The sequence below is a fragment of the Martes martes genome, assembly GCF_963455335.1.
Source record: "Martes martes genome assembly, chromosome: 6".
Classification (NCBI taxonomy): Eukaryota; Metazoa; Chordata; class Mammalia; order Carnivora; family Mustelidae; genus Martes; species Martes martes.
In genome coordinates, this window is record NC_137893.1 from 116205137 (window position 1) to 116228024 (window position 22888).

General features: G+C 46.6%; 1 protein-coding gene across 1 annotated transcript; it reads left to right on the forward strand.

Moving 5' to 3' along the window:
• Positions 1-1132: 1132 nt before the first annotated feature.
• TCP11 (t-complex 11) lies at positions 1133-20738 on the forward strand (the record flags this gene model as incomplete). Its single annotated transcript, XM_080807038.1, has 9 exons — positions 1133-1256; positions 4091-4187; positions 9725-9845; positions 16608-16828; positions 17997-18133; positions 18404-18621; positions 18714-18895; positions 19620-19783; positions 20506-20738. The coding sequence occupies 9 exons, from the start codon at positions 1133-1135 to the stop codon at positions 20736-20738; spliced, it is 1497 nt and encodes a 498-aa protein (XP_080663164.1).
• Positions 20739-22888: the final 2150 nt, after the last annotated feature.

Here is a 22888-nt window from a genome sequence, read left to right on the forward strand (position 1 = left end):
AGGTTTTGAAGGGGAGGGTGGTCACTCCAGGTCCTCACATCGCTCCAGGGGCAACAGGGCAGACCCGAAACCAAGACAAGCCCGAGAGCCGGAACCAGGGGTAGGAGGTCCAGCCCAAGAAGACCCCAGGCCGGGAATTCAGTGGAAGAGCCTCTGCTGCTGCCCCGCCCGCACGCCTCCACGGACCCGCAGATGGCCGGGGGTCTCGGTTTCCACACCTGCAGAAATCGTAGCATGGCCCTGCTCTCCTCAGGTGCCTCGGAGGCGCTAACAAGAAGCCACCCGCCTAGGTGAGGTTCTGTTCCTTGGGCTACAGGAGCCGGCTGAAGAAAAACAAATCACCTTGTTCCCTCACTCCCTAAGTAGCTCCAGGTGATCTTTCTCCTGGGGGTAGATGCCAGGCGGAGACCGCCCCCAGCGACCACGTAACCCGAGGCCAAAGGGGCTTCGCGCCCACGACGACCCAGCACCAGCCAGCCCGCCTGGGTCCCAGCAGCGCGGTAGGCGGCGGGGTGGGGGCGGGGGAGACAGCCGGGTGGCCACGTGACCCCACCCATTGTCCCCGGAGATGGCCGGCGCTTTGTTCTCAAAGCCCCGACTCTCCCACCCGGAGTCCCCCGCGGGGCGAACCGTGGTGCGCGCGGGGTCCACCTGGTCGGCTCCGCGCAGCCGCCAGGCCCCTCCCGGCCGCCCGCTCCCCCCCCCCGCCGCCCAGCCGCGGTTGGTACGGCCCGCGCCTCGAGGCTGCGCGGCTGTGTCTGGGACCGCAGAGCACAGGCGGCAACTCGCCGGGGAGGAGGTGAGCGGCGCGGAGGCGAGGCGTCGAGGGCTCCCTCTTCTGCCGGGGAGGGCGCGAGGCGGGCGTCCCGAGCGAAGGGGGCTGCCCCCAGCGCCGCCCGGCCCGCACCGCCTCCTGGTTGCGCGCCCAGAGCCTAACTCCAGGGACCCCTCAGCCCTCCAGGCTCCTTTGTCCCGCCTGTCCTCCGCCCTGACGCTGCCCACCCTGCGCTTTTTGGTCTGGCCGGGCCCGGCGCGCCGGGCCGGGCTCCGGACCCCCGGCGGCAGTGGGAGATACCCTTTCCCCGACGCCAACGGCGCGTCATTTCTCCCCAACCCAGATTCCATCCGCAACATGCCGGACGTCGAGGAGAAAGTGCCCCTGAAGGACCCAGGCGACGGACAGTGCTGGTCCTGCAAGCCCGAGACCTCAGTACCGACCCGGGATGACCGGAGAGGCCCCGAGGACCACCCCATCCGTAGGTCCCGTCGCCGCTCGGGGGCGCCCAGCCCGGGACAGGGCGGAAGAGGAAGGGCCCGCCGGCCTCTCGGTTTGCCCTTCGCCTGGTCTCCTTCCGCCCCAGTCTCTGTTCCCCCAGGCTCTAGGCCCCCTGTGCACCCGAAGGTTGGTCCAGGAGGGAGAAAGGACCTGGGCCGCATTACTTGAATCTGACAAAAAAAAAAAAAATTTTTTTTTTAATCTGACAAGATTTGAGGCCAACCGCCTTCACCGCCATAATTGTTGTAGTTTGAATTTGTAGGTGGAAAATGGCGGACACTTGGTGTACTTACTCTCAGAGAACCCAAGTGGCCCTCGGTGGGAATCACTCGGCGCTTCATGGACTTAAGAAGTACTGCTGGTCTGGGCGTCTGTTCTTGTCGCAGGTCTCTTATGTGCTTCCGTAGGTCAAACTTCTCTGGGACTCATCCAGCATTTCTCTTCTAGTAATCTCTACAGAATTTAAAACAGGCACCACTCTGAAGACCTGACCACGTGCAAGAGTTTAACTCGAGTTAAACTCGAAGATTAAAGTGGGAAAAATTAGTTCAAGGCCCGGCTACTCTGAGGTTGAATTGCACTTTTCCTTGTGGCCACATGGGGTCGCTGCCGGCTAACAGAATGGCCCCAAAGTGGCAAATTGGTGCATAGAAATTTATTTCGATAGAATGAACCTGATGTGGAGGTGAAAGCCAATTTTTTTGTAAATACGTTGTAAACAATTTAAATTCTTCGGGAGGCTATTTAGATGAATCCGTAAGTAAAACAACCCTAAAGTGAGTAACCAAATTGCCTCTTAAAAAAAAAATTGACATGTTGTAGATTAGGTTGAGTTATAGCAGCTTACTGAAGGACAGAGGGTTCAGTGTCTTGGTTCAGTTACTGTATCATGTTGAAAATTTCTTTGTCCTTGGGATTTGGATTTTAAAAACCTACTTTAGTTGCCTTTTCCCTCGAATTTCTCTTTGGGCCCACCCCTTTCCTGATTTTTACAGCTGTTGGGAGTTACCTAGTACCTGGTATTTGTGAGCACCAGAACAGTCTTGTCAAAGTAGGATCTGAACTTCGACTTGTATTTGGAAAGTGTTTCTGTGGGTAATCTTTCCCTCTGTCCTTCAGTAAGCTGATATAACTCAATCTCCCTTGGAAGATTTTATTTCTCATTTCACATTAGTGAGTTAATGGATTGTCTGTTTACATGTTTGACTGTGTTTTGCCATTTTGGCTGAAACCAAAGGCTTCGGAGATGCTGCAAAAATAAAGGGAACATCAGCTGTCCACTTAAGGTTCAATTCATCTTTATGTTTACCAAAGCAAGGGCTTAGTGGCTTTTGGTAAATTTGCAATCACCTTTTACCTATAGATTTTTACTTTATTTTTATTTTTAATTTCAAAATAGTTCAACTTTGTTGAAAAGTAAAAAAAAAAAAAAAAAAAAAGGTGAATGCCCACATTGTTAGCATTCTGCCACATTGCTCTCTCTCTCTATAACTACGTATTTTTGTCCTTTCATACTGAAAGTTAGGGTCATGACTTGACTTCTAAAAACTTCATCATGTATCTCCTAAGTAAAGGCATTCTGTGTAGTCTCTTTTCTACAATAACTTTTTCCTTTTTACATTTTGAAATCTTACTTATGGACAACTTAAACGTTTATAAAAGTAGACTAGTACAATGAGCCACATTTACTCATTACCCAGCTTCAGCAGTGACCAACTCGTGGCCGATCTTCATTCATTTATATCCCCTCCATATCTCGGAACCAGATATTTTTCTTGTTGAATTATGAAGGGCTATTGAAAGAGAATGAGAAAATATGTACTATGTGCAACTTTGTTCCACATACCAAGTGATCATTAAAACTATTGTGCCTGAAAAAAAAAAAAAAAAAAAAAACTATTGTGCCTGTTTTGTGAGAATGAGCTCAGCTGGGTCTGTAGTAAGAACTTAGAGCATTGGGTCCCAAATGTTAGTGCTGGTTTATGACAAAATTCTTCACAATATTTAGTGAAAGAAAATAAAGATGTAATGAATTTTTCCTAAAGCTAAATTGATTCAATGTAAAGGACTCCTCTTTATTCTGATAACTTTCCCTTTCTGTTTTGTGGGGGGGTGGGGAGAAAGGGGTGGAGTTTTTGGTTTTTTTGAAGGTTAAGCTCTTCTTTTATGAAATGATGGTTTGGTGGTAGTAGAGTGGATTTTTTTTATTTGCTTATCTGCGGTTCACACTTGACAAAACAGAATGTGGGCAGGTTGTCGTCAGTTGCTCAGAATCTTTGGAAATGTCAGTAACCTATAAAATCCTAACACCTGGGAACTCCTGCTTTTTGAGACCGGGTGACACTGGTGCCATTCAGTACCATTGATATGGAGAATTTAACTTTCATCAGAGTCAGGAAAAGGAGAGCAGAATCAGAATACCCTTAGATAAATGCTTATGTTTGCAAATCACAAATTATTGTTTCTTTGCTGCTTTAATTATTATTTTACTTTTCAAGAGAAAGGCTTGTAATTCATTTTTGTTATTTATAAAATAGCTTCTTTGTCCTCCCTCACCCCCATGCTGGACTACTCTAGGCACCGGACCCAGAGTTCAGAAAACCTAAGCTACTAGAATTGTCAAATGAGTTGGTGTGAGATCAATTTGATGAATTTCAATTTGGGGCCTACTCAGAGTGAGTCTCTGAATAACATAGAAATTCAGAATGACTCGTGTCCACCATAAGTTCTTCTTCTTCCTTTTTTTTTGAAATGGAAATATAGTTGTTGTTAACATTAGTTTCAGGTGTACACCTGAGGTTCTTTCTGTCACAGGTCTGATAGGTACAGTTGAAGACGTTTCTAAGCTGAGCAACAAAATTGGAATGAATCATGATTTCCACATGGAAGAAGAGGTTTCCTCTCCAAGCAGGTACCAGCTCTTCTGATTTTTCCATTTTATTCATTCTGGCATAGCTATTTAGCACTAATGGCTTCTGACCAGACTTGAAGCATTTTTATTTAATAATCCAATTGAGTCAGTAAAACGGGGGGAAATACAGTGTTTGAATATAAACCTTAAGAGGGCTCAACAACTTAAATAGAAGAGTAATAATTATTAGTATTAGAGGGTCAAGAAGCAAATGTTATTTAACTAGTAAATAAGCCAAAGTAATTATTATTGGAATGTTCACTTTGTGATTCCCCCCCATTAATAATAAAATATCAGTAAGGTGGATTTCACATCTTCTCTGATAAATGTGGAAGAAGTAGCCTGTGGTAGCTAGCTCTTGTTACCATCCAGTTACCATCCAGTTATCTGGGAACTTAGTAGCTGAAACAATATTCATTATCTCACAGTTTCTCTGGGTCAGAGATACGGGCACAGTTTAATTGTGTGTCTCTGGCCCTCGTTGTGGTCAGTGTGTTGAGTGCTAATCAGAGCCTCCCTCAGCTCTGAGCCACATAGCAGCTGGCTTCCCTCTCTCAGAGTGAGTGAGAAAAGAAAGGTGTGAGAGTTGATGCCCGAGACAGAACCCGCAGTCCTTCTGTTACCTCATCTTAGAAGTGACATCCCAGTACCTCAGCTACATTCTGCTTGCTGGAAGGTAGATGCTAAACCACGCCCACACTCCTGGAGATGAGGTTACCCCAGTGTGAATATTAGGAATCCTAGATCTTTGGGGTCATCTGATCAGCAGCCTGCTTCATAGCTCCTTCCAATTACTCTTAAATGACCACAGATGAAATAGACACAGATAGAATATGAATTTTTTTTGTAAGATTTTATTTATTTGAGAGAGAATGAGTGAGCGAGAGAGAGCACAAGCAGTGGGGAGAGGCAGAGGGAGAAGGAGAAGCAGACTCCTTGCTGAGCAGGGAGCCCAATGTGGGGCTCTACCCTAGGACCCTGGAACCATGAACTGAGCCGACGGCAGACCCTTAACCAACTGAGTCACCCAGGCGCCCCCATAAGTCAGTTTAACTTATGAATCGGGATCAGAACTCTGTTCATAAATAATGCTCTCCCACCTCCATCAAGCTTCATTTTGATTCTTAGTTATATTGACATTGTAACAAGGGAGCACCATTTGGGGAGTATGAATTGAATGGCTCTGCTGGTTTATTGGCAGTTAAATCGGTAAATTCAGTGTCAGATTTCAAAAACTGTTCTAATTTCCCACCAATAGATCAATGAGGACAGCTTGTGATCAGCCAGTTTCCTTAAATGCTTTTGTGATCTGGCAGCCTCAGGGAATCTGTTACTCAAGTGCCATTGTTTATGGCACGGAGTTCCTGTCCTCTTTGTGCTCTGATGTGCCTATGCCTGGTGCCACAGCTTCTGTGGGACGAGGTTTTCATGAAAACCCACATCTCCTAACACCTCCGTCACTGCTTAGATATGTTTATTGGCAACAGGAGAGGAGAAACAATCAAAACTGGAAGAGTGAAGGTCTGCTAAAGGGACAGTAACGAGGGAGTTGGGGGAATAGGTAGAAGAGATGAGAGAGGGAGAAACGAAGCAGGAGAAATAGTACCAGTCAGAGCTGGATTTCCATGTAAGGTCATGCAGAATTTTATCAGGAGAAGGGTTGAAATAGAGTTTGACCTGACTCATTTTTGGCATTTGCCTCTCCTTTGTGCATAGGTTGGTGTTAATGACTATCATATCTCCGAAGGGAAATCCCATGTTTGGGCATTCATTGATCAGGTGTATACTGAGTCCTTATGTGGCAGGCAGATGGTGAGTGCTGGGGATAGTTAGAGATGTAGCTGTAGATAAAAAAGGCACTGTTGTCACTGTCAGAAGTTTTTGTAGGGGAGACAGTTGAGTAACAGAAGAGACCCATCAGTTCACGCGTAGTTGTTTGTAAAGAGTTTCATGAGAGTGCTCAGTTGCTTAAGGAGGGTCAGAGAAGATCTGCCTATGGAGGAAGACTTGAGTTGCTTATGAAACCTTGAGTCAAGTCTTGGAGGAGGAATAGATGCTGCCCAGATGGTCTAGGTGGGAAAGAATGTTCCCAGCAGAGGAAACTATATCAGAGGCAAGAATATGGTATGTTTTTTATAGGTACCTTGGTGTGGCCAGCTGTATAAAATGAGATAGAAGGAGATAAACTAGAAAAGGAGGCAGAGCAGGGTCCTGTAAGTGAATTATGTTGCTGGTGAGGGAAAGTCCCTAAAGGACTTTACAGGAGCAGGGCATCATGGTCAGAATGGAATTTCAGAAGTCCTTGATTTTAGAATGAATTTGTGGAGAACAAATAAGAAAGGGATAAGACTGAGGGCAAGGGGACCAGTGAATGGACTATAGCAGTAGTCCAGGTAAGAGATGATGGGAGGTGGGGATGGATTCCAGAGCCATTTAAGAAGCACCATTTGTGGAACTTGGAGATGGATTGGATAGATAGGATGAGGAGAAAGAGTTGAGAACAATTCTAGTACACCTTACACCATTGGACAGATTATAATTGGTTACCTCTGATGACAGATTATAGTTGGTGACCTCTGATAACCTCTGATCGTTACCTCTGTGATTGAGGCTGTTGTGTTGGGAGAGGAACTTTGACTTTTTGTTTTATTCATCTTCGTATTGCTTGTTGTTTGTTTTACATGGCACATACATTACTACTGTATTTTTTAAGGGGGTATGTTTAATTCAAGAAAACCAGTAGCTGGGGCGCCTGGGTGGCTCAGTGGGTTAATACTCTGCCTTCGGCTCAGGCCATGATCTCGGGGTCCTGGGATCGAGCCCTGCATCAAGCTCTCGGGGTCCTGGGATCGAGCCCTGCATCGGGCTCTCTGCTCAGCAGGGAGCCTGCTTCCTCTTTTCTCTCTCTGCCTGCCTCTCTGGCTGTTTGTGATCTCTGTCAAATAAATAAATAAAATCTTTAAAAAAAAAAAAGAAAACAAAAGAAAACCAGTAGCTACTTGGCAATGACTAGGTCTAACCTCAAACTTTTCGAATGGTTCTTTTTCTCTTATGAGTCTCACTGCAGGTTAGAGACATCATTTAAATAAACTTTGAGAGGAAAATTAATTCCTGTCATTTCCTTTCTTAAAATTAATACACATTTTTTTAAAAACTAGTTTTGTTTTACAGAAAAAATTATTGGAAAGTACAGAGTTCCCACACAGCCCATGCCCTGCTGGACACAGATTCCCCCATTGTTTATATCTTCCAATAGTGAGATCATTTGTTAGAGTTGATGATCTAGTATTAATACATTATTATTAACTCCAGTCCATAGTGTACCGTTGAGGTTCATTTTTTGTATATTCCATAGGTTCTGAAAAATGTACAATGTCATATATTCACCATTTTTGTATCATACAGAGTGATATCACTGCCGTAAAAATCCCCTGTGCTCTGCTTGTTCACCCTTTTCTTCCTGCTGCATGAATCCTTGGCAACCACTGATCTTTTTACTGTCTCCATTGGTTTCCAGAATGTCCTATAGTTGGAATCATACAATATGTAGCCTTTTCAGATTGGCTCCCTTCATTTAGCAATATGCGTTTAAGATTCTTTTATGTCTTTTGGGGTTTGATAGCTCATTTCTTTTTAAGGCTGAGTAATAGCCCATTGTCCAGATGTACCACGGTTTATTTGTCCCCTCACCTACAGAATGACATCTTGGTTGCTTCCAAGTTTCAGCAATTATGAATAAAGCTGCTATAAACCTCCCTGTGCAAGTTTTTGTGTGGACACAAGTGTTCAACTCATTTGCTTAATACAAAGGACAGTCAATGGATCATATGACAAGAGTATGTTTAGTTTTGTAAGAAGCTGGGGCAGCTACGATTTTGCATTCCCACTAGTAATGCATGCGAGTTCTTAGAGTTTGCTCCACAGCCCCTCCTGCATTTGGTGGTGTCGGTATTTTGGATTGGGCTCTCTCACAGATATTGATGGGTATATCATTGTTACTTTAATTTGCAGTGCCCTAATGACAGGATGTTGAGCATCTTTTCATAGGCTTATTTGCCATCTGAATGATGACTTTCGTGATGTGTCTCTTCAGATCTTTCCCCATTTTAAAGTTGGGTTATTCTCTTGTTGAGTTTTAAGAGTTCTTTGTATAGTTTGGATACTAGTTCTTTTTTTTTTTTTAAGATTTTATTTATTTATTAGAGCGAGTGGAAGCACGAGCAGGGGGAGTGGCAGCAGGAGAGGGAGAAGCAGACTCCCTGCTGAGCAGGGAGCCTGACTTGGGGGCTCCCTCCCAGGACCCCAGGATCCTGACCTGAGCCAAAGGTAGACGCTCAACTGACTGAGCCACCTAGGCACCCCATGGATTCTAGTTCCTTATCAGATATATGTTCTGCAAAGATTGTGCTTTGTCTTTTCATCTCTTAACAGTATCTCTGTCACAGAGTACAAGTTTTTAATTTTAATGGAGTCCAGTTTACCAGTTTTTTTCTTTCGTGGATCATCATGCTTTTGGAGTTGTATCTAAAGGTCATTGCCAAACTCAAGGTCACCTAGTTTTCTCCTACTTTATCTTCTGTGTTATCTCTTCTTACATTTAGGTCTGTGATCCGTTTGTGGAAGGTGTAAGGTCTGTGTCTAGATACACTTTTTGCATGCAGAGGTCCATTTTCTCCAGCCCCACATGCTGAAGAGACTATCCTTTCTAAATTGAATTGCCTTTGATTCTGTTTTTCTTTTTTTTTTTTTTTTCTTAAGATTTTATTTATCCATTTGAGAGAGAGAGAGTGAGAAAGAGCATGAGAGGAGAGAAGGTCAGAGGGAGAAGCAGACTCCCCATGGAGTTGGGAGCCTGATGTGGGACTCGATCCCAGGACTCCAGGATCATGACCTGAGCTGAAGGCAGTCGCTTAACCAACTGAGCCACCCAGGCTTTGATTCTGCCTTTGATTCTGTTTTTCTTTTTTAAGGAGAAGAAATGTCTGATCTTTCTGGCCTCCATGACTGGCTACCTGGTAGTGCCCCTGATATTGGGAATATAGGAGGAACAGGTTTGGAAGGGGAAGATACTGAATTAAGTTTTAGCTGCTGATTTGGAAATCCCTATGGATATTTGAGTATTATCAAAGAAGGAAAATCCTTATCTAGATTTTAGGACTATAAGAAAATAAAAGATCCTTTTGTTCATGGCTATGTGTATGCATAAATGGCAAGTAAGTCACATATTACCTAGACTAGATGCAAACTGGTGCTAAAGCTGGCCTGATCTCCTTGGAGGGTTCCTCCTCCTGCAGAGGGAGGGCTACCTGAAATCATGAGGAGCTCTTCTCTAAGAGATTTTGGTCATGCCCTTGACATCCAAGTCTGAGCCCAGCTTGTTCAGCTTTGCTGCAGTCCAAACATAGTTCCTGGTCTTTTCCTGTCAGTATGATGGTCTTTTGTCATATCAAATGCTGTTTGTTTGGGCCTTAGGAGATAATGACCTTCTAGTAGTTTTTGGGTAGAGAAAGTAATTTGCTCGTTTAACCCTCTTACAGTTTGGAAGGCAAGGTCAAGGAGACAATGCACAATGCCTTTTGGGACCATCTCAAAGAGCAGTTGTCAGCTACTCCCCCAGACTTCAGTTGTGCTCTTGAACTTCTGAAAGAAATTAAAGAGGTGAGTGATCTATCTTCCACCTGTAGATGTAAGTTTCCTAGACATCCCCAAAGTCATTGGAATGTCAGTGGCTAACAGATCCTAACTGAACGTGGTCCACGAATCAGTGAAAGTCTAATCCATAGACAGAAGTCACACAGTAGTTTCAACAAGGAAGTTTTAATATAAATATTATAACATGGAATTGAAGAAACAAGAGCTTCGAGCTAATAAGTAGCGAAGAAAACTCTAAAGTAGACAAAAATATCAGCTAGAAGGAGAATATGCCATGCCCCTAGGACCCAGAGAGAAGACGCAAGGACTCAGAGAGGGCGTGGCTGTGCCAGGGAGGTTGCTGGCTTATGTGTGCTGCTGACCAGCATGCAGGGGCCAGGGACTGGAGCTTCCCGTGCAGAAGCAGCCTGACATCAGACCCAGAGCCACTTGCTCTGCCAGAGCCAGCTTCTGGCCAGGCTGCACAAGCATACTGCTTCATGCCAAGTTAGTATTTCAGAACCAGGAAGAGAAGCTCTTGCCTCTTGTGATATCTTTGTAGTATGTGGTGGGTACCCCCGAAGGTGACCCCCCAGTGATCCACACCCTTGTATAATCCTCTCCTTGAGCGTGGATGAGGTCTGTAACTTGCCTCTAAGCAGTATGCCAGGGTGCTGGATGTTGCACCTAGAAATACATTTCACTGCAGACTGGAGAAACCCTCTTGCCGGCCTTCAAGAAGCAGACAGCTATGCAGTGATCAGCCCCTGGAGAGGGTCCTGGGGCAGGGAAATGCAGCTGGCCCCTAGGATCTGAGGGCAGCATCCATCCATCAAGTCTACAGCTCTAAGGAAACGAATTCTGCCAGTGATCTGAATCAGCTTGGTAGCCAAGTCCTCCCCAGTCAAGCCTCCAAATGAGAATGCAGCCCAGCCAACACCTTGAGTGCAGCCTTATGAGAGCCTGAGCAGAGGGCCCAGTGAAACTGCGGCTGGGTTCCTGCCCCACAGAAATTGTGAGCTAAGAAATGTATGTGCTGTTGGAAGGCTCTATGTTTATGGTAATTTGTTATGTAGCCCGGAAAATGAATCGTGCCCTCTACAGATGAAGCTTAACTATTGTGCCACCTGCTGAAGGAAGAATATCTAAAGGACTCCACTCCATGTTCTCAGAGCAGAGAAGAGAATGATGGATTTGGAACTGAGAGACAATAAATTGGTAACTGTCACATTCCCCTACTTGGGCTGCTTAGCTTCCGGATGCTCTCGTCTACACACATTTCAGTTTTTGAAAAGATCTCTATTTCTACCTGCTCAGATAGAGTTGTCTTACAGGTTCTTGTTCTTTCTATAAAACAAGGAGACTCACAGCTCCAACAGTTACTGTGCTGGTTGCTATCAAATTCAGTCACGGGGGTGCCTGGGTGGCTCAGTGGGTTAAAGCCTCTGCCTTCAGCTCAGGTCATGATCCCAGGGTCCTGGGATCGAGCCCCGCATCGGGCTTTCTGCTCAGCAGGGAGCCTGCTTCCTCTTCTCTCTCTGCCTGCCTCTCTGTGACAGGTGGAGACCTGTCAAATAAGTAAATAAAAATCTAAAAAAAAAAAAAAAATTCAGTCACGGTGCCACTGAATATTCTGTTCCTTAAAGCCTAATTGTAAAGTTAACTGCCAGCAACCAATCTGTAAAATGATAGTGGGAAGAGGAGGAGAGAAGAAGAAATAGGTCAGCATAGACAAATAAACCCGTGCCTGTGCCAGGCAAAGAGAAAACGTAGAGTCTTTGCTTCTGTACTTGGTCACACGGCTATGGTGGACCTGCATGGCTTCCTTCTATGGTTCACTCCTTATTTCCCTTGTCCTCAGCCCATGCAGCCTCAGCTGATGGGTTTCTTTACATGCCGAAGTGGCCCAAACCTTCACTGCCAAAGAGTCCAGCAGCATTTTGCTGCTGCTGTTTGCTTGCTGTGGTTTTCCAGTAACCTTTATCACTGGGTGTGCAAGTACCAAGGGGGAACCTCAGGATCATTTACTCTAGCCACTAGAATAACTCCTTTTTCACCCTCTTGGTTCAGTGGTAAAAGGAGCCCAAAGTGACCAGGTACAGTGTCCTCTTCTCATTCACGGGGACCAATGCAAACGTACCTCCCAAATTGGCAGAGCCCAAAGTAGGCAGGATGGGCAATAAATATTCTACAGGTAGGTTAGTAGGTGTAAAAGTAAAAGGAACCAGTCCTGCTTCCACCCCTTGATTCCCAGGACTATGTTTTCCGGCTTTGGGAAACGGCACAATACAATGGTCTTTGATTCAAAGAATATATTGCATCTTATAAAGTGGAACATCTTCCCTTCAGGATAGTGTCCCTCAACTCATGTAATCAAGTCTTCAGTAGATAGACTATTCCACTTTTCAGTTAAGGCCTTTTGATTTAGGGGTACGCAGATATGAACCCGTTGCTGCACCTCCTTTGCTCTGAAATGCTCCGTGATCAGATGCAATGGTATGCAACATGCCAGGACCAGGACGATGAGTAAGGCATTCTGCAAGAACACAGATGTTGAGGCTGATTGGAAGCACTGCAGACAGAGAAGACAAATCCGTATCCAGAATACGTGTCTGTTCCAGTGACGGCAAGTCTGCGCCCTCCACAGCGGAAGCGGTTCAAAGCAATCACCTGCTGCCAGGTGGCCAGCTCATCCTCCCTGGGGAATGGTGCCGTATTAGCAGCTTAGTTGTTAATATCTTTTAGGATTTTTTAAAATTGTAAACATACATAACAAAATTTTTACCACGTTAATTATTTTCTTTTTAAAGTAGGCTCCATGCCCAATGTAGGGCTTGAACTCACAACCCTGAGATCCAGAGTTACATGCTCTACCAACTGAACCAGCCAGGCACCCCACCATTTTAATTATTTCTAAGTGTTAAAATTCAGTGGCATTTAAGTACATTCACAACATTGTGTGACCATCACACTATCCATTTCCAGAATGTTCTTATCTTCCCAAGCTGAAACTGTACCTGTTAATGGTAACTCTTCATTCCCTTCCTCCTCCAGTATCCTCTGTTATACCTTCTGTCTCTGTGTGTTTAGCTACCCTAGGCACCTCATATAAGGAGAATCATATATTTGCCCTTTTTATGTGGTAAATTTCACGTTAGCATAATGTTTTCGGGCTCAATCCGTGTTGTAAACAGGGGTCAGAATTTCATTCCTTTTTCAGGGCCCAATAAAATCCCACTGTATGGATATATTGGGTGGGTATATTGCATTTTGTTTATCTGCTTGTCTGTTGATGGGCATTTGTGCTGTTTTCACATTTTTCACATTTCACACTTGGCTACTGCTGTGAACATTCATATATAAAGATTTTGTTTGAATACCTGTTTTCTGCTCCTTGGGGCATATGCCCAGGGGTGGCACTGCTGAATTTGAGAAGCCACTGAGCTGTTTTCCACAGTGGCTGCACCACTGTACATTCCTGCCAGCAAGGTATGAGGTTCCAGCTTTTCCAAATTTTCCCTGATGCTGCTTGTTTGTCATTATAGCCACCTTAGTGGGCATGGAATGGAATCTTGCTGTGCTTTGGATCCATGCAGCCCTGATGGCTAGCAGTGCTAAACCCCTTTCCCTGTGCTTATTGCGAGTGTTCTGTGTTGTCTTTGGAGAAAGGTCGGTGGGAGTCCTTTGTCCATTTCCAAATGGGGTTGTTTGTCTTCTGTTATTAAGTTGTAAGAGTTCTTTATGTATTTTGGATAGTAGCCCCTTGTTAGAGGATTGCAAATATATTCTCTCATTCCGTGAGTAGTCCCTTCACCCTCTTGATAGTGTCCTGTACACAAAAGTTTCTCTCTTGATGAAGTCCAGTTGATCTAACCTGTTCCTTTTGCCTTTGGTGTCCTGTCTTGCCAAATCCAGGATTATGAAGATTTATCCCCTTATTTTTTTCTATGAGTTTTAGAATTTTAGCTCTTCTGTTTAGGTCTTTGATCCATTTTGAGTTAATTTTTTTAAAGATTTTATTCATATATTTGACAGAGTGCACAAGCAGGGAGAGAGGCAGGAGAGGGAGAAACAGGTTTCCCATAGAGTGGGGAACCTGAGCGAAGGGAGAAGCAGAGGGAGAGGGACCCTGGGATCATGACCTGAGCCAGAGGCTGACACTCAACCGACTGAGCCACCCAGGTGCCCCAAGTTAATTTTTTTTTTAAAGATTTTATTTATTTGAGAAAGAGTGAGAGAGCATGAGTGGAGGGTGTAGGAGAGAGGGACATGTAGACTCTGCTGAGCAGGGAGCCTGATAACAGGGCTTGATCCCAGGAACCTGAGATCATGACCTGAGCTGAAGGCAGACACTTAACTAACTGAGCCACTTAGGGCCCCAAGTTAAATTTTTTATAAGGTATAAAGTAAGGATCCAACTTCACTTTTTTAAAGATTTATTTCTTTTAGAGAGTGGGGGAGAGACAGAAAGAGAGGGAGAAAGAGGGGTTTTTTGTTTTGTTTCGTTTTGTTTTAAGATTTTATTTAATGGGGAGAGAGAAAGAAAAAGCATGAGCATGGGAGAGGAGGGAGAAGCAGACTCTCTGCTGAGCAGGGAGTCCAATGTGGATCCCAGGGCCCTGAGATCATGACCTGAGCCGGAGGAACTTCCACTCTGTGAGAAGCTTGTTTCTCTCTCTCCTTTTACCTCATGCCGAGTGAGTCTTAAGCAGACTCTGCACTCAGTGCAGAGCCTAACACGGGGCTCAATCTCATGACCCTGAGATCACGAACTGACTCAGATGCTCAACTGACCCACCCAGGTGCCCACCGACTTCATTCTTTTACTTGTGTATACCCAGTTTCCTCGGCACCGTGTGTTGAAGAAACTGTCCTTTTTCCATTGAATGGTCTTGACATTGTTTTCAAACATTATTTGACCACATCTCCAGGTTTTATTTCTGGGCTCTCTATTCTAGTCTGCTCTGTAGGTCTGTCCTATCTCTGTATATGTTTGGTCTCCTCTGGACTCTTTTATCTGGCCCCAGATGGCTGTGGGGCAGGCCTCATCTCATGGTTAGGTGGGCCCAACAGCGCATTGTTCCTCACGGGAAGCTCGGGCCACATGGCCACCCCACGTCCTCCGGTGAGGTGTAATACTTCTGCAGAAGTCCAGGAGCAAGCCAGAAACTAATTCTCAAGAGGCAAATAGTGGTTTGCAGAAGAGAACATAGATTTGCCCTAAATCCTAGAGGTCTTGCTATGGTTCTCTCTTCGGTGCCTGCCAGAGGCCCGTGTTGGGGCACCCTTACTTGCCGTGTACACGCTAAGTGTCACCTGCTGGATCACATGGCCCAGATGGTGTCACAGCTTGTGTGTGGCCTGGATTGACTGCAGGGCCTGCTCTCGCCGGGCTTCCCACTTGAGACCAGAAACCTCATGAGGGACTCTAAATGAGCGGGGCCGGCCCAAACTCGGATGCAGTGTGTGGTGCTTCAGCAATTCAGGAAGGCCTGTGAGCGGCTTGGGTCTCTCTGCGGCGGGTGGTTGGCGGCTCAACGAGCCGTCTTCTCCACGGAGGCACTGGCTTGACAAGGTGCGGACCACGGAGGCCTCGCGCCTTCACTGAGGCGACAGGCCACGGACACCCTGTGGGGATTGTCTGCCGGCCTGTAGTTGCACACTGTCCTAAGGCTTCTAAAGGACTCATCCAGCCCCTCATGAGGTCCAGCGGGCCGCGGCCTTTTGTCAGACCACCTCTGGGGGTGCAGATTTCCTGTCAGTCAGGGCCGCTCAGGAGCGGTCACTGGAGCCAAGCGACGCGGCGCCGGCACTCCCCCAGCCAGGCAGGAGGGCCTCTTCCCTGTAAGGCCTACGGATCCTCTTGCACCCCTTCTGCTAACGAAGCTTAACGTGTGCCCGGCTGCGGAGGAAACGCAGCTGGAGGGCTTGGCTCTGTTCTCATGGGGCGTAGGCCCTGAAGGGCAGTGTGGGAACTGAGAGCCTCCAGCCTGGACCAGGTGTAGTTTGCCATTTTAAATAGAGCACAGAGAAGCTGAAGAGCCGGGGATCTTGCCGTGACAACACACTAGTCATCGAACACCCCCCACACACACATACATGTTCTGTATGTTACGGAGACACAGAGATGAATAAGAGAGTCTATCTCCACAGGGAACTTACATTTGGAGTTATTAGGCTATTTCCAGTACCTCTTAACTGTTCCTTGGCCTATTTCTTCCTTGCCCTTTGAAGTAAAATCATCTAAAAAAAATGCCTGCATTGGGGCACCTGGGGGGCTCAGTTAAGTGTCTGACTCTTGGTTTCCGCTCAGGTTGTGATCTCAGGGTCATGACATCGAGCCCTACATTGGGCTCCATGCTCAGTGTGAAGGCTATTTGAGAGTCTTTCTCTCTTTCTGCCCCTCCCTCCATCACGCACTCCCTCCCTCCATCCTCCTCCCTTGTGCTCTCAAATAAATTCCACTCTTTAAAATTTAGAGTATCTCATCACCTTGTGACATATGTATTTTATATTTGTTATACTTTGCTTATCTTTTATCCACACTCCTTGATGTTACTTGTCTCCTTATCTCCTTCTGCCTAGAAAAGGATGCGCCGTGGCTGTATTAATCCCCCAAAACCTTGAACTCTCATCGGCCTCTCAATACAGATAAATCATATTTTCTGGAAAATTTAGGGACCCACTTCTTGGCCCTAAAAGACAGTCTTTGGCCAAAGGGTTGTGCATTAGAGAAGGATTGGGGCTCCACACAGAAAGCAACTGCCTTTGATGTTCTCTCCTGGGCAGATCCTGTTATCACTGCTGTTACCGCGCCAGAGCCGCCTGCGAGGAGAGATCGAAGAAGCACTGGACACAGAGCTCCTCAAGAGAAAAGCAGAACGCGGGGCCTTGAATGTCTCTCTTCTCTCTAAGTACATTCTCGACATGATGACTCTGCTGTGTGCACCCGTTCGAGACGAAGCAGTGCAGAATCTGGAGAACATCACCGACCCTGTTCGGTTACTGAGGTGCGAAACTTGACTGCTGTCCCTCGAAAACCCGCGTCAGCCCCCGGGCCAGGACAAGTGGGGCCAGACACGCGATTGTAGCCCCATCTTGGTTGGCTCTTCCCTGTTGAAGACCTGACCAGTCCTTCTGTCCTTGCTGACCTATTAGCTTTTTTCCTTTTCAACCAAAGATGACCTTAGTTTGGTTGGGCCTCCTATATAAATACCATTATATCATAAAACGTTAGAGTATGTGATCCTACCAAGGAGTTCAAACATCCTTTTCCCCGATTTTCTCATTGCAGTTTACGCAGTGTGAGGGGACAGGGATGGCAGGTTATCCCTATTTAACAGCTGTAGAAACTAAGACCCAGGAAGTTAGAAAAGAAAAGAAGAAAAGAGTGGCCCAGAAATTGCTTCAGATATGGCATCACCTATAGTCCCACTTCCCAGAAAGGTTCGTTAGCATACTGGTGTGTTTCCTTTTACTGACTCTACCTTTTTTTTTTTTTTTTTAAAGATTTTGTTTATTTATTTGACAGACAGAGATCACAATTAGGCAGAAAGGCAGGCAGAGAGAGAGAGGAAGGGAAGCAGGCTCCCTGCTGAGCAGAGAGCCTGATGCGGGGCTCGATCCCAGGACCCTGGGACCATGACCTGAGCCGAAGGCAGAGGCTTTAACCCACTGAGCCACCCAGGCGCCCCCTGACTCTACCTTTAAAAAAAAAAAATGATAGAATGATCATGTGGAAAGAGAGCTAGCCTGGAGGCTTAGAGGTCCGGAGACTTCTCTGTTCCTCACTCTGCCATTCACTTACTCTAGGCCTGGGGTCTTAGTCACAGTGCCATTTTTTGTAAATTTAGGACCTGGGACTATTTTTTTTTTTTAAAGATTTTATTTCTTTGTTAGAGAGAGTGTGTGTGCGCACGCACGTGCATGAGTAGGGGAAGTGGCAGGCAGAGGGAGAAGCAGGCTTCCTGCTGAGCAGGGAGCCGGACTCAGGACTCGATCCCAGGACCTGAATTGAAGATAGACGCTTCACCAACTGAGCCACCCAGGCGGCCTGGAGGTGGGACTCATTGTAATGCTCCTCCTCACTCTGGAACACAGTGATTTAATGACACTTTCTGTAGGGTCCCCTCTCACTAGATTTCCTTTCATAGTATATTTTATTTTCTCTTATGTCAGAGGGATCTTCCAGGTTTTGGGCCTGATGAAAATGGACATGGTGAACTATACTATCCAGAGCCTTCATCCCCACCTGCAGGAACATTCCATCCAGCATGAACGGGCGACATTCCAGGAACAACTCAATAAGCAGCCAAGTATGTAAATAACTTGAGGGCCAGAGTGAGAAGATGGGATCTTGTCTGGGTCTGACTTCTGTGATGTTAGAGAGTGCTCTGTCTCTTGGGAACAGAAAGTTTCTTCCTCAGGTAGGGCGAGGGAGAAGGAAGAGTTATCTAAGACAGACCCCCGTCCCCCAAGCAAAGCATTTATTTATTGACCAGGAACAGATCTTAAAAAGAACCTTAGTCTTGAAGCTTTAGGGATGTGGGTGCTGAAGATGCTTCCCCGCTCTCTCCCTGTCCTAGACCTCCTTGACCACACCACCAAGTGGCTGACCCAAGCAGCTGCAGACCTCATCACGCCACTTCCGATTTGCCTGGACATTTCCGACTCCACCACCATGGCCTGCTCCTCTCCGAATGAGACAGTCAGCAGCCCGGAGCCCCTCAGCCCCACCATGGTGCTGTCCCAGGGTTTCCTGAACCTCCTTCTCTGGGACCCTAAGAACGAAGAGTTCCCTGAGGTGGGCCCGAGGAGGGCATCGCCTTGTTCTGTATCTGGGACCCCCGTCTGGACCCTCCCCTCCTGACAGCCTGTTCTTGCCCACTTGCCCAGACGCTGCTGATGGACAGGACCCGGCTTCGGGAGCTGGAGTCCCAGTTGCACCGGCTGACCCTCCTGGCCTCAGTCTTGCTGGTGGCCAGTAGTTTCTCCGGCAGTGTTCTGTTTGGCTCACCTCAGTTTGTGGATAAGCTGAAACGTATAACCAAAGACCTGATAGAGGAGTTTGACTCCAGGTGAGCTGCGTAGAGCTTTTCTAGAGGGATGGTCACGTGTGCTTTGAAGACGGAGCTAGGTAATGAATGATTGCTTACATCCCACGATGGGCCACAAAGACTGGAACCATGCACAGGGATTGTTGATGTCTTTCTATAATGGTCTTGAGACTTGTGACAAAGAAAGTTAAAGCTCTCCTCCAGAAAGGAGGATAGTTTACTACAAAATGAGTCACGACCTTGTTTGCTACAAAGCAATTGTTCTCTCCTTGAGGGGATGCCAGTGGGCTGGTCTGAGGTAAATCTGGGAGTTGATCAGTCAGCAATGTTAATCGAGCATCTGTGTGCAGGGTGTCACACCAGAGGAAAAAAGGAATCAGAAGGCTAGGTTTGTTACTGTATTTGGTGACAGGACAAATGACCATGGAAAATGTCCAACAAAGTCTTAAAAATGCATATACATATATAAATAAACTCCATGGGGCTGAAGAATTGACACCAAACTTATCCAGGGTGGATTTTATGGTTTACCTTATTTTATAAGAAGTAGAACATGGTGTCATACCTAGAGAATAGTTGGGACTTGGATAGCAGTGAGGACACTGAGCCTGCATGCTGGGTTCTGCTGCTACCAGGGACTAGGGTGAGGGCAGGAGGGGGGCTGCTTCTGGTGTGGGCCCAGCTTCTGGTGTGGAGCTTCCAAGGCCATCCTCTGGGTGCCGGCTTCCTCTTCTTCATGGTCTAGGCCTGAAGAGGCTATGCAGACTGTGAGTGAACAGGTGTCTCAGGAAATCCATCAAAGCCTCAAGAACATGGGGCTTGCTGCTCTGAGCAGTGACAACACAGCTTCGCTGATTGGACAGCTCCAGAACATTGCCAAGAAGGAGGACTGTGTCCGCAGCGTCATTGGTGAGCATGCATGTTGTGGTGGCGGGAATGTTTTGGGGAGAGGTACATCCCATCCCTGGGAGTAAGTCACTGAACCATTTAACAATGAAAAGTAGGATCATTGGGCAAGTCGCTGTTCAGGCTTTAGTTTTTTTCAAAATACTGGGTTGAAAATATATTCCTTTCAGTTTAGAGAGAGATTCTGGTTCTAAGGAAGGTTTGTACCCAGGAATTTAAGACTTCTGGTTAGGAGATCCTGTCCACCTAACCTGATTAAGTCATCTGTGGACTTCTGGGTCATTTTCTGACTGTAGTCCAAGACATGACATCTACCCCCAACCTCCCAGCAATAAGAAGCTGGTGCTGAATTGGCTGGAGGATGTGTTCCCACAGCAAGGATTCATCCCTGTTGGAATGGAGGGCATGAACTTGACCTTGCTCTTAACCTCAGCCATCTAAGGAGTAGGTCTAAGAGCCTCATGGTAGTTTCTCACCAGGATCTATCTACTTTGAAGGCTTAAGTCATCTTTTGAGTAGTCAGAAATTTACTAGCTCTCTCTTTTGTGATCTTTGCCTTGTCCTTGGGAGTGAGATCAAAGCCCCCTTCCTGAATAGAGCGAATGTTCTTATCTCCAGGTGAGTGGGTGGGCTAGTAAATATCTCAGTTAGCTTAGAACTGGAGTGAGTAGAGCAGAGGGGCTAGGCTGCTCCCTGAAAGTTGTTTGCTTCTTCCCTGCTCACAGATCAGCGGATCCATTTGTTTCTCAAATGCTGTTTGGTCCTTGGTGTGCAGCGGTCCCTGTTAGACCTCCCCGGAGGTCTTACTGTCATTGAAGCAGAACTGGCAGAACTGGGCCAAAAGTTTGTCAGTCTAACGCATCACAATCAGAAGGTGTTTGGCCCCTACTACACGGAAATCCTAAAAACGCTCATCCCTCCAGCCCAGGCCCCGGAAACCAACGTGGAGTCTCTGTGACTGCACGGACTCCAAGCCCTGGCCCCTCGGACCCAGGCGAGAGCTCGGCATGCTCCTGGGGTGACCTCACCAGCGACCATCAGAGCAGGAAGCCCTCCTCCCTTCCCGAGGGCGGTCCACCAGGGTGGAAGTGAGCAGCATGTCAGCAGCAACTGGCCCAAACTCATTCACCAATAAACTTCTGGACTGCAAGCTGTCCTCCGCTCTTCCTGTGCCGCGGCTATGTCTGGGCCCCGTGCTCTGGGCCCCCAACTAACTGAGAAGCCAGAAGACCCCCAGTGTGCCCCCATGGGCTAGGAGCTCCCTTTAGCACACACAGCTGAGAAGCCAAGACACTCAGGTGCTAGTGTTATATCTCTAAGGGTAAAGCATTTCTCTGAGGCCCTGAGAAGCCTGTAAAATTATCCAAAGTATGAGTAGAAGGCCTTCTCTGGAAGTCACAAATTTGTTTTGTCAGTTCAGCGCAGGCTTGGGCATGGTTGAAAAGTTATTAGAAATTTCATTTCCAGGACCAAATTCTCCTGAAGGTTTCAAATGATGCAGCAAGCAGTCAAAAAATAGAGTAGCTACTGCTTCTGTGGCCAGGTCTGCAAGGGCGGGGCTGGGCAAATAGGTGGCAGGGAAGTGGGTGTTGGCTGCGATCAAGTGTTCTGCAGAGTGCAGTCTCGGAGCTCAGGGGATTTCTCTCTCTCCAGTTGCCGGATGGGAGGCTTGGCCTCTTTGGTCAGTGACTGACTCTCATCAAGTCTCTTGCTCGTCCTGGTCTCCAGCTGCGTGAGCTCCCTGGCCCCTCATCTCTAAGCTTAGATACCCTGCTTGGGCAGAGGTGACATGGGCATTTAGAGGTGGTACTGCTTCCATCCGGGACTCTGTTGGCAGTTGGGGGTTGTGAGCTCGTGTTGGCATCACAAATGAGAGAGGTTCTGGGAAGGGTCTGGGCATGCCTCTTGGCATCAGAGAGATCCCACCCATCCTCCTCTGGCTGACTGCCACAGACCAGCTCAACCCAGTAGAGCCAAATGAGAATAAGGTTCCATTTAGATCTGGCCCTTTCTAAATAATGGACAAGAGAAAAATGAACCTTCACTTATGTGCTCTCAAGGTAATGGGAAGAGAAACAATGTTCTCAGCATTTGGGGAATGGGGGGGGGGCGCCTGGAATACACAGAATCTGGGAAGAATGACAGAAGGGGCATTTGAGTTCCATCACCCTCGGGTTTGTTCCTAACTGACTGAGATGGGTGACACAGCTGGGTTAGCAGTGTGGCCATGACCAGAAACCCTGGAGGGCCTGAATAGACATCCTCAGGATGGGGAAGCCCAGAAAAGGGGCATGTTTGAGAAATAGTGAAGCTTGCCTAGATGGATTCTCTGATTTGCAATGATTAATTTGAATTTCTTCAAAGTCCACATATTGGAAGCCGCTTTATCTTAGAGACAGAGGTGTGCTGAAGGGACCTCTGTGAAAAGGACTGCCTGGGTCGTGGGTGCAGACACTAAGCTTACAGTAAAACCTTGCTTTATACTTCATAATTAAAATCTGGAATGATCCATTTCTTAGAAATTTCAAGTTGATTTTCTTGTGCTGAGGAGACAGGGATCCTGACCTCCATTTCATCCTGTCCATGGCTTGAGGGTATATATTTAACACTGAGGGAAAATACACATAATATAAAATTTGCCATCAGTGACATTTAGTATATTTACAATATTGGTCAACTATCACCACTGTCTACTTCTAGAACCTTTTCATCACCTCAAAGGAAATCACATACCTGTTAACTTTTTATTCTTCCCTCCCCCAAGCCTCTGGCAGACACTACTTTGCTCTTTGTTTCAACAAATTTTTTTTCTCTCTTTTTTAAAAGAATTTATTTATTTGAGAGAAAGAGAGAGTGTGCACGCACATGAGTAGGGGAGGGGCAGGGGGGGAGAGAGAATCCTGAGCCGGCTCCCTGCCGAGTGCAGAGCACAACACAGGGCACAATCCCACGACCCGAGATGATGACCTGAGCTAAAACCAAGAGATGCTCAACTGACTGACTAAGCCACTCAGGTTCCCCTGATTTTTTTTTTTTTTTTTAAATTACAGAAATCTTGGTGGGTGTGAAGTGAAATCTCACTGTGGTTTGATTTGCATTTCCCTGATA